At 39.9% G+C, this 12,211-nt stretch overlaps 1 protein-coding gene and 1 long non-coding RNA gene across 2 annotated transcripts; one reads left to right on the plus strand and one right to left on the minus strand.

Moving 5' to 3' along the window:
* Positions 1-1,139: 1,139 nt before the first annotated feature.
* LOC143886089 (protein FAR1-RELATED SEQUENCE 5-like) lies at positions 1,140-3,197 on the plus strand. The gene has a single exon (XM_077390063.1). The coding sequence runs from the start codon at positions 1,140-1,142 to the stop codon at positions 3,195-3,197; it is 2,058 nt and encodes a 685-aa protein (XP_077246178.1).
* Positions 3,198-6,346: 3,149 nt separating this feature from the next.
* On the minus strand, positions 6,347-8,332 carry LOC143886352 (uncharacterized). Its single transcript, XR_013253749.1, has 3 exons — positions 8,170-8,332; positions 6,779-6,942; positions 6,347-6,697 (listed from the first exon to the last, which is right to left on the minus strand). It is a non-coding gene; the product is annotated as an uncharacterized LOC143886352 (long non-coding RNA).
* Positions 8,333-12,211: the final 3,879 nt, after the last annotated feature.

Raw genomic sequence — 12,211 nt, forward strand, 5'->3', positions numbered from 1 at the left:
CTGTTTGGGTTTGGGAACGAGAAACCCCAACACTGTTTTTCATTTTTGGAATGGATGGCTTAGATGATCGTTGATCTAAGGGCCTTGCTTAAGCCACATCTCCACACATCACTAATGTTTAGAGAATTCTCTACACATATGTGTAGGAACCGTTTTCTCTCTCTCTCTCTCTATATATATATATATATATATAGAGTTAAGTGTTTCTACTCGGTAGTGTAGGAAAGCTTATCTACTCCACCGTGTTTAACAGCCGTCGGATTATAAGTGAGTGGATCAAAACCGTTGAACATATAATAGGAGAAGGTGGGTTTTAAACAACAGAAACACGATAATACCATCCTCTTCTCCGAAGTTGGGTTTTGGGTTTCCGACCGACGAATCCCTCTTCTCCCTCGCTAGATTTTGGGGCTCCGACCGACGACCGACGCACCGACGCACGCCTCCCTCTCTCCCTCGAGGTAAGCTTCGGATCACCACTTTTTTTTTCTTTTTAACCCATTTCTGTTGGGTTTTTGTTCTTTTCAAACCCATTTCTGTTGAAACCCACATAAAACCCACCAGAAACAAACCCTCGGTTTTTTGAAACCCATTTCCAAAAAAACCGAGGGTTTCTGTTGGGTTTTATTTTTTGTTTGGTGTTGAAACTCATTTCCAAAAAAAAAACTTCGGTTTTTTTATTGGAAACCCTCGGTTTTTTGTTTGGAAACCCATTTTCCTATTGCCTTTGAAAATGGGTTTTTTATTTTGAAACCCATTTCTGTTGGGTTTCTGTTGTTTCCAAAAAAACCGAGGGTTTCTGTTGGGTTTTATTGTTTGTTTAGAAACCCATTTCCAAAAAAAAACCCTCGGTTTTTTGGTTGGAAACCCTCGGTTTTTTGTTTGGAAACCCATTTCCTATTGCCTTTGAAATTGGGTTTTTTATTTTGAAACCCATTTCTGTTGGGTTTCTGTTGTTTTGAAACCCATCTAGATCACCACTTTTCCAATTTGGGTTTCTGTGGGTTTTTTTTTTTCAAGCCAGATGTTCTGTCCAAATTTCCAAGCCAGATGTTCTGTCCAAATTTCTATATTGTTTGTATGAGTCTTAAATCATTGTTGTATTTGTTATTAAAAGGTGCTGAAGTTGTATGTATGTGATGGATAGTAATGTGTCGCAAATTTGTGGGCATTTGATTGATGAAGTCGACTGTAATGGTTTAGTTGTGGTTGATGACAATGAAGTTGATGGCAATCAATTAGATATGTTGAATGAGGGGGAAATTCTAAATGAGGGTGTTGTAGGTTATGTTGATAACGAGGAGGGGTGTAGTGGTGTCGTTACTACGCCTAATAAGGATGATGGAGGGACAAGTGTAGCTAATGAACCCTTTCTTAATCAGCAATTTGAAACCCCAGAAGCTGCGTACGAGTTCTATAATGTTTATGGTTTGGCTGCAGGATTTGGTGTACGGAAAGACAAGACCAATAAGTCAAAGAAAATTTTGGAAGTGATAACGAGGAGATTTGTTTGTGAGAGAGAGGGTTTAAAAAATACTAAAGACAAGAGACATATAGGAAAAGAAGTGAAGTTACGCCGCTCTGTAAGAGAGGGTTGTGAGGCACAGTTGGAGATTAAAAAGAGAAAAGAGAAGTGGGTTGTGACTAGTTTTGAACCCAAACATTGTCATGATCTGACCTCTCCTACCAGAAGAGGAATGCATCGTTCACATAATAAATTCGTGAAGAATATGGTTTGTAAGAATTTGATGGAGAAGCTCAGTGACCATGGGGTTAAGCCTTGTAACATTGCTAGGGTGTGTACTTCGGCATCTGGTGGTGGCAGTGGCGTCACAGCAAATCAGGTGGTGTCCCATTTGAGGGTACGTAGGCGTAACAATATGGGGCAAAAAGCATTCCTAATAGCTCGACAGTTCCATGAGAAACAAGCTGAAGATCCAAATTTTTATTTTGCGATGGAGATGGATGACATTGGGAACTTGAGATCTATGTTTTGGGCAGATTCAAGGGCGAGGAATGCTTACCTCACCTTCGCTGACGTAATTGTATTCGATGTCACATACAAGACGAATAGATTTCTGATGCCATTCGCACCATTCACTGGAGTTAACCACCACAGGCAGTCTACTCTATTCGGATGCGCGTTGCTAGCAGATGAGAAAGAGGACACATTTACATGGTTATTTCAACAATGGTTGAAATGTATGTTTGGGGTAGCTCCGGGTTGTATAATTACAGATATGGATGTGGCGATGAGAAATGCTATTAGAAATGTTTTTCCGAAAACCCGTCATAGGTTTTGCTCGTGGCACATTCATAGGCATCTGATTGAGCATTGTGCAGGCATGCGAGATTCTGAATCTGACTTCTGTAAGGATTATAATAGGTGGTTTTATAAGAGAGAAATGCCCGATTGTGAGAAAGAATGGGAAAATTTCGTGGATAAATATGGGATTTCTGAAAACAATTGGCTAGCGAAAATGTGGGAGCTACGAAGTCATTGGGTGCCAGCGTATTTTAGAGAGACTTTCACTGCTGGCATGACTTCTAGTTCACGTAGCGAAAGCATAAATTCATTCTTTGATGGATATGTTAATCAGAACACTACTCTACCAGAATTTGTGAAACAATATGCTAAGGCGCTTGCTGATCGTCGTAAAAAAGAATCTGAAGAAGATTTCAGGACTAAATCTTCAAATGCTGTTTTGATTTCAAGGAACAAACTGGAAGCACAAGGTGGGAAATGTTATACGAGGACAATGTTTAACATTTTCCAATCGGAGTTTAAGGATAGCAACGACTGTTGGTATGACTTATTGGGTGAGAATGGCAATGTCACAGAATACAGTGTTGGATTGAGTGATGAGGAGCCTTGGAAATGGTGCAAAGTTGTCTATGAAGAATCTGACGAAGGTGTAAAGGCCACATGTGCGTGTGCGAAGTTTGAGACCGTAGGGATTTTATGCAAACATATCATTCGCATAATGTCCCTGAAGCGTTTAAGTTGCATTCCGGAGCGATATATCCTAAATAGGTGGACAATTGGGGCAAGATTTCATGTAGATGGTAGGGTGGCCATATGCAAAGATGATAATGATGAAGTAACTCCAGTTGAGAAATGGTACATACTATCAAAGTGTCAGAGAGTAGTAGAAGTACTTGAGAGCAGAAAAAACTGTTTACAAGAAGATGGATGAGACTTTAGATGCGTGGCTGGAGGAATGTGAACAGGAGAAGAGAGAGAAGCAAAATGCGTTGTCAAGTAGTGGCAGCAAAGTGCAATCTAATTTTATAACTGAATCCCTTGATATATCTATTCGCGACCCCCTAGTTGTGAAAACCAAGGGTCGGCCGAAAGCTGCATCACGGTTTAAGTCTCCGTTGGAGGTCTCCCAATCCGAATTAAAGAAACGGACATGTAAAAAATGTGGAGGAAAAGGCCACTATTCAACAACCTGTAACAAAAAGAAAAAAGTTTGGACTTCTGCTTACTTATGTATTAATTTATAAATCACATGAGTTAACATATATCACTTATTTGTTCTTACTGTGTGTGTGCCAATAGATGACCGCACCAAATTTTGAAGGCGAAGAAGAGGACCAACAACACGAAGAGGAGCGTATGGAAGATTGAAATAGGTTAGTGTATTTTCACATTGATCAGGGAGGAAATGTAGTCTCGTGACCCTGATGCAATTTTGGATCTATGAATCAATAATAGTATCTTACTCTGCATTTCAAGATTCTCTGAATGTGGGAATTCGTAGATAAGTTCGCAAAAGCAATTTAGTGCCTCTCTTTAGTGAGATTTATCTGGCTTATAAGTGTCGATTTAAAAATGATAGTGGCCTATGCAATTTAGTAACCCCTCGTTCAGGTTTACAAATGGATTATCGCAAATATGCAATGTAGTAACCCCTCGTTCAGGTTAATCTCTTTCACATTAAGTTGCCTATCTTGACCTTTCTTATGGATTGTTTTCTATGGTTATGAATTAGGTGATTGATTTGATAACAACTACTATAATGAATAACATCTCTTTCTTTCTTGACTTGATCATTGTGTTTTGTTTGTCTTCTCTGTCAAGAAAATGTTAGCATTCTTTGAGAAGATTTAATTTTGTCAAAAAAAAAAAAAAAAACTGAAATTCGATCTGTATTCAGGCCGTTGTGTCTGCGTTCTAACTGAGGCTTTGGGTTTTTCCTTAACTTTCCTACAATTTAGTCATACCCATCAATTAGAAAGTTTCTTTTCATCTAAGTGGTTAAAAGTCATTCAGGAAATGAACCACATGATGTCCAGTGACCTAAGATTCAACCCCAGTATACTGCCTTCAACTAGCCAAACAAAGTATTTTGTTATGGAGGTCAGATAGGATCTACACGCAAAATTGAAATATCACTGTAGTTAATTTTGGAGACAAGTTTGTATACTAATTTTAGCAGTATATTGGTGTGGCTAAGGACGGGTAGTTTTATCCCGTCATTTCTGATAATGAAAAAATTGTCTAGATATATATTCCAAAATATAGAACCAAGTACATGACCTTCTAGTGGAGTGCATCTGTCATTTCTAAAATGGCTAGGATACAGTAGTGACTTGAACAAAGTTATTTTTCTTCATTTTTGTTTCTGATCTTCTCCTCTGTCATGCAAACTTGTATTTTTCAGGTTTATATATGGCATAGAGGCACAGGAGCGCTCTTAGAGGTATTGCCTGGACATTCTGGTGTTGTTAACTGTGTCAGCTGGAATCCGGCAAACCCACACATGTTGGCGTCAGCTAGCCATTGGGGCCCATTCTATGGAGAAAATAATGAGACAAACTCATATGTATGATCAAATTGGATTGATTTTGATTGATTTGATAAAAATTAAGTCGTTGTTCTGTCAAGCATCCATGGCTGCCCAGTTTGCCACAGACAATCATGTATTTAGCCATGTATGACTTCTGTAATGTCTGAGGCATTATTTTGTTCAAAGATTGTTGGTTACCACTCTCTCATATGTTGAAGGCCATTTTCAAATTACTCTATCATTTTATGATTTACTGTAAGATCATTCAGTTATTTCCGAATGAATGGTAACATTTTCAGGGCTTATATGTATGAGTGATTTCCCTTGAGTTCCAATGCTCATTGTGGATATATCTATGAGTGATTTAACAGGGACATGATATTTACCCACCGTTCTTTAGCCCACGAATGTTCAGTTTTGTTCTCCAGTTTTGAGCTACAATTGTAATCGGATGTTTTGTTGTTAAAAATCCTGATGTTTCTCTCATTCCATAGAGACATTATGTAGTGGACCTTGCCAAGGGGGCCCCAACCTTTTAATTTCCAGCTTTTGTGAGTCTCGTTAATGGAATAGGGAAGGATCCAATTGACCACGAACCATCTGAAGATTCTGTTGCAAAACCATTTGCTGACTTTGCAGTTGATTAGGATATGGTTTGATTGACACATCGGGTATCGTTTGGCAAGTCAGAGATGCCTTCTATTTAAATGGCCTTGGGTTTTATTTTTCTCCAAACAAGCAGTCCAAATGAATCTAATGATACTTGGAGCTGAAAGTTACCATCATTTTGGAGAAGTTCTTACTCAGTAATTAATTGGCTGATGTTCTAAACTATGAATTAATTAACATACATTTGATCAAATTGCTTCCCTTCAATAGTAGACTGAGACAATGCCATTTCGGACAAAAAGAAAAAAAGGTAGACTGAGACAATTCAATCGGTATTAACTATTGCCTACATCATGTTTTACTTTGTGAAGCCCTTCTGGTGGTGAAGATATGATAACTTACAAGATCAGCCCAATTGTATAAGTCCTTTTCCTGTTACGTTTTTGCTGAATACAACATCCCACTATCAGAATATACAACATCCCACCATCAGAATATACATAAGTCCCCAAAGCTGTTAGATTTTGGGGCCCTGAGAATCTTTCAAGCTTTGATCACATTAACTTGCCATCTTTTATCATTCCTTTAATTTTTTTTTTCAGTGCCTTACAAATGCAGTTGTGTGACGTGGATCCAATTGGGCACCCTTGCATATGGGTTTTTGTAAGGGCACCCTTGATGGGGAAACTCAAATATTTTAGAACTTTGAAATCCAGGGCAGATTTGTGAGATTGAGTTCTTGAATTTTTCATGAGATGGCTTGGGATTCAGCAAGGGGATGCTTATTAACGAGGTGGCTGCTCTCTCATGCAACAGCCGCCCCACGAAATTTTTGGCAACAAAACATCATTACATCACAAAACAGACAAAAATTCACACGATTAAAGCCTGAATCCTTATACAAGTGACAAAAATCCTAACTGACAAAAATTCTACTCTCACTTAGTACTTCGAAGGAAAAAGAAAAAAAAGAAGAAAACCCCTACTACTACACAAACTTTATACATGGAATTTTCATTCTTTAGCATCATAACATCATTCTTAAGTTCGTTGTTGCGGTCTTTAAGCATGGAATTTTCAGTCTTCAGCATCATAACATCATTCTTAATTTCGTTGATGCGGTCTTTAACCATGGAATCTTCATTCTTCAGCATCGTTACATCATTCTCAAGAACGCTGATGCGGTCTTCCATCGTTCTGCCGTCGCATCTATGGTGAAAACTCGACTCCCAGCCTGCCTCATTCCCATCAAACGGAAGGTCAGCCCAGATGAAATATTTACACGTGTGGCCCTGCATGTTATTGACGCTGTTTAGAATTTCAACTTACCAAAAAAGTTATCAAAACAATGAATATCTCATCTGTAACTCAACTAGGTATCCAGCACATTTGAAGTATGGCCGCCCTTGGTTATTATTTATGTTGCTCCGTGTAATTTTTCGAACTGCTGGCTTATTACAAAAACAATTTATGGCTGTTGGTTGTACGCCATGTGAGATGCCACTAGTGTTGCTTGAAGATGCCATGGTTGATGCTTCTGTAATTAAACAAAAAAGATTCCAGAGAGTAAAAGAATAATTTAAGCATAAAGCAACAGAACACCAATAAAAAAAAAGAGGATTCACAGAGAGTAAATCCATTTAAAAAAAAAAACCAATTTTTTGAACTTGTGATTTCCAAAGAGAGGACACGTACTCAGTAAAGCTACAATACAAAGTCATGAAGAAACATAAAGACAACGACTCAAGGAAGCAAGGATAAATGTTCCTATCATTGATCCATTAATGGACAGCATCCACAATGAAATTAACGTGTTGTTATTGCTTAGAGAAAAGAGACGATCTAAGAATGGAGATAACTTGAACAATAGCAATTCACAATTACTAGCAATAATGGAGATACCTGCGATTATTTGCTATCTCAGAGGCAATAATGGAGATACCTGCGATTTAGATCTACACTCTAAACAGAAATTTCAACAGAGGACACTCAATTGAATTGAAAAAACTTATATGGTTCAAGACTTATAAGCAGGAAAAGTGGTGATCTAGATGGGTTTCAAAACAACAGAAACCAACAGAAATGGCTTTCAAAAAAAAAAACCCAATTTCAAAGGCAATAGGAAATGGGTTTCAAAATTTAAAAAAAAACCCCAATAGAAACCCTCGGTTTTTTTTAAAATGGGTTTGAAAAAAAAAACCCACAGAAACCCAAATTGGAAAAGTGGTGATCTAGATGGGTTTCAAAACAACAGAAACCCAACAGAAATGGGTTTCAAAATAAAATACCCAATTTCAAAGGCAATAGGAAATGGGTTTCCAAACAAAAAACCGAGGGTTTCCAACCAAAAAACCGAGGGTTTCCAACCAAAAAACCGAGGGTTTTTTTTGGAAATGGGTTTCTAAACAAACAATAAAACCCAACAGAAACCCTCGGTTTTTTTGGAAACAACAGAAACCCAACAGAAATGGGTTTCAAAATAAAAAACCCATTTTCAAAGGCAATAGGAAATGGGTTTCCAAACAAAAAACCGAGGGTTTCCAATAAAAAAACCAAGGGTTTTTTTTTGGAAATGGGTTTCAACACCAAACAAAAAATAAAACCCAACAGAAACCCTCGGTTTTTTTGGAAATGGGTTTCAAAAAACCGAGGGTTTGTTTCTGGTGGGTTTTATGTGGGTTTCAACAGAAATGGGTTTGAAAAGAACAAAAACCCAACAGAAATGGGTTAAAAAGAAAAAAAAAAGTGGTGATCCGAAGCTTACCTCGAGGGAGAGAGGGAGGCGTGCGTCGGTCGGAGCCCCAAAATCTAGCGAGGGAGAAGAGGGATTCGTCGGTCGGAAACCCAAAACCCAACTTCGGAGAAGAGGATGGTATTATCATGTTTCTGTTGTTTAAAACCCACCTTCTCCTATTATATGTTCAACGGTTTTGATCCACTCACTTATAATCCGACGGCTGTTAAACACGGTGGAGTAGATAAACTTTCTTACACTACCGAGTAGAAACACTTAACTCATATATATATATATATATATATATATATATATTAGGATAGAGAGCCCCCCGCCTGCGTTTTCATATACGAGTGGCTATGAATGAATAACCTCTCCATTTTCAAGCTGACCTCCTTAACCCCTGCTTCTCGCTCTCCTCTATTCAAAGTGTTAGGCCTAAAATCGGTAACAGATATGACAGTGACGTAAGAGCCAAGCTGGAGGACCCGAGAAACCGAGGTGAGGGAGCTGAGTAACTGAGCCCTGCGTAAAGAGCAAACGAGGTCAGAATGACCAACCCGGAGCGTTACTCCAGACAGGCCCTTCGACACTCAAGTCAGTATGAGCAGGAGTGCAGAGCTTGTTTTTAGAGTGGTGGGTGAGAAGTTATTACCCTTGTTTATGAGCTTTGGAAGCCCTTTTATAGAGGGAAAACTGGGGTAGTTGGGGAGTTATTACTCCAGGACATGTGTCGGCCAGCTATAGGTTCGAGCTCACCTACTCTGCTGTAATTACCAAACTACCCCTGCTGGCGCGGGGTCTGCGGTGGGCCATCCTCGGGCCACGTGTCGACAGCTAATAGGCTGCTGTTTTTATACCCCATCACAAAGGTTCTTCCGTAATCACTCTCAATAAGACATCCATTCCTCTTTCAAATGAAAAGAGAACTAGACTTTTCTCTTCATCATTGAAATCCGCCAAAAAATGCAGTGCGGTGCTCTAAAAAACGCTCAATCCTCTAACGCTGAAACGAATAGATTAGGAATTCGACCTGAGATCCGCCCGTTCCGATCCTTGCTTACTAAACAGTGGCACCCCTGGATATTTATGTTGGGAGAACCCCATGATCCTTCCGTGTGGAAGGGAAGGAAGAAAGAAGGCGAACACGGATAAACGAAAGCGGTTCATGGGGACCTCAAAAAAGAGGGGAAGAGAGCAGACGGAGGGGCGAAGTTAATTAACAAAAAGGCATCGGTCTATTTCTAAGAGCAAAGCAGGGGCAGAAGGAGAGAGTTTATTCTTTTTATTATTAATAAAGCATATGGAGCTGACTTCCCCTTGCTAGAAGACAGGGGATAGAGCTTTGAATAGCCGTAGCAAGGGAAGCAAGGAGCTTTCTTTCCTCTCACTAAGAACCCCTAGAGCAATAGACGGAATTCGGAATTTTTGGGGTGGCTGCTAGGATAGATGCATAGAATCCGGATGCCGAGAATACGCGGTTAAGGTAGAAGATCTCAAGTCAAATCATTAGCTTCGGTGAACAAGATAAGATCAAACTGTTCCTCTTTCAGGATTCCGTGACAGATGGGATTCTTTGGGCTAGGATCTAAAGAGATGGCTATGAGAGGGTCTTAGCCTGTAGTAGCTTGACAGTAGGAAGAGTCTAAACGCCTAACCGCAGCTATTGAATCAACTATTCTTGTTCAAGCAAGAAAAACGTATTCGCCATAGTTGTTACGATATCCTTTGTTGATAGTACTACTGGCTCTTGACTTAAGGGGCGGTAAGTAGCTCTCCTTCTAATGGTAGAAAATACTCTTTTGTTAAGGACGTTGCTTATCTCCTTATTTAAATAAGAGCTTAGTAGAAGGGGCCTGTTCGAGTGGAGTCTTCGGTACCAAAAGGTACGATATCTGATAAACATGCTTTTATAGGCCTTTGAGAGTCACCACTTATACAAAACACTGTCCACAACGCTTGTGTCAACCACAACTGATATTGTCTTCTTTATCTGTGGAATTGGTCCTGAAAAACCCCGCTCAGATGTCCAATCCGGGGCTATCAAATGTCCAACCACTCCTGTAAATAAAGATATCTTCTCGCTCTCCGCTCCTCGGTCTCGGTCACTGGCTCTTTTGAAGGTGGCTTCTTATTTCATCCTTGCAAAGGCCATGTTTAATAGTAAATAACTTGACTTTCACGGTCCTCTGGTGCAATATGATTACTAGGGCTCTCTTCAAATGCGATAAACGACTTTCTTTTTTAGGCTGCTAGATTTGTTGTTGTTGAAAGAGGTGCTTCGGTCGCATGCATGGGTGGTGCCTCTTCTAACATACTCGACTTCGCTAGCCTTACCCGATTCCCGTATTGCGCCTATGAGACTTATTACAGGATTGATTGCCTCTACTGCTTGTGCGGCTATTACTGTTATGCGCTACGCTAACCCTTTTCTTGCTTGGCATGTGACTTCCCTAGCTTGCCAGTCAATAGATGAGGGACGGATCGAGAATAAGAGATTGGGGATTGCTGCGCGAGAGAGAACAATAGAAGCGAGGCTGCTTCCGTTACAGCCAATAGATGAGGGAGGCGTGCCCTAACTAGTCAATGGATGAGCTAAGACCGCTGCTCGAGAACATGAGATCGATTCATAGCTGCGGATTGAGGGTGAGAACCCGGCCATAAACTGGAGATTGATGACCTGGAGGGGTTGCCTGCTCAAGAACCTGAACCGGGATGTATGCATTTGCAAATCAGTACAGTAGGAAGAGATGCACCGCTATAGACCGGGAATAGACGGGATTTATTCTTTTACATATCGGGAACCCGAACCAAAGCCATTTCAACTAACTGGCAGTAGCGCTTATTGCGGCACATATCTCTTCCACACGGGCCTTCCATTTATTGCATCGAGGGCGAGAATCCATAACCACTCCCCTTCCATGAAACGACCTGATTCGTCACGAATTAATGCCCACACCTATCACGAGGGAGAAAGACTACTCCTTCCATCCGGCTTCGTCAGGAATGGTAAAGAGGAAAGGCAAAATCAGTCGAAGAAAGAAGTAGCTGGGGCAATGTTTCAAGGCAAAACTACTATTCATATGTAATGTAAATGAATGTTATATGGCTATTCAGCAAGGAATAATCACAATTAGTGCAGTTAGCACATTGGAGGTCTAAGTTTCCTCAAATTAACTCTCCATTTTTCTTTCTAAGTCATCCTCTTCCTTATTATCAAACAGATTTATTTTCTGTTTGATAGAACAATGTTCTAGCAGCTGGCTAGTGGAAAAGGAGGCCGACCAAGAAGTTTTATATTTCTTTTTTATTTATTGGGCGATGATTAATTCGCACCCTTTTAAACGTCAAAAAGCGTTAAAGTCTGCCACATACCCTCCTGTAAAGGGGTGCGAATTATCCCACAGGGTGTGTGAATTTATAATTGCCCTATTTATTGTGCAAGTCAAAGTTATGCGAACCCGGATTATCAAATTTGCCTACCTTTAATGAACACGGATTAGCAAAGGATAATACAGAGCCGATTAGCAAAGCATTTGGAAATCTCTCAAGATAAGAAAGCTTTGTAGAAATCGCCATGTAACCCATCGTTCGAAGAGATACTCTTTGGTTGTATGGGAATCTATATAAAGGGGCTTTCCAATCATACTTCCAATTCTACTCAAGCAGTGAGGGTTCCAGAATTTAAAGTGAAGTCTAGGGAGACGAACCCATATTGGGATTTCTAGTAATTTTTTCTTTTCAAGTAAGGAATCTGAATCCCATCTCTGCGGGGTTTAGCTCCATAATGGAGGTTGTTGTCTTCCAGGATTATAGTACATTCTTCAGGGGAAGAGAACTTTAGGAGGAGGAATCCATTTTGGGGAGAATAAACATGGAGAGGACTTGTAAGGTTCCATTTCCTGCTAAAGGTTTCCTTAAGAGCGGAGAATAATGGCCGTCTCCCAAGGAAATACCCCACAAGACAATTTTCCCACTGATTTTCATACCTTTGGATCTCCTCGTCTTGAAATAGGATTTCCAAATTCGATTTTTCTTCCTCCCCAGGAGTAATTTCTTTGAGTTCGGTTGG

The sequence above is a fragment of the Tasmannia lanceolata genome, unplaced genomic scaffold, assembly GCF_043159265.1.
Source record: "Tasmannia lanceolata isolate RefF3 unplaced genomic scaffold, GAP_Taslan_0.1 ptg000011l, whole genome shotgun sequence".
In the NCBI taxonomy this organism is placed as follows: domain Eukaryota; kingdom Viridiplantae; phylum Streptophyta; class Magnoliopsida; order Canellales; family Winteraceae; genus Tasmannia; species Tasmannia lanceolata.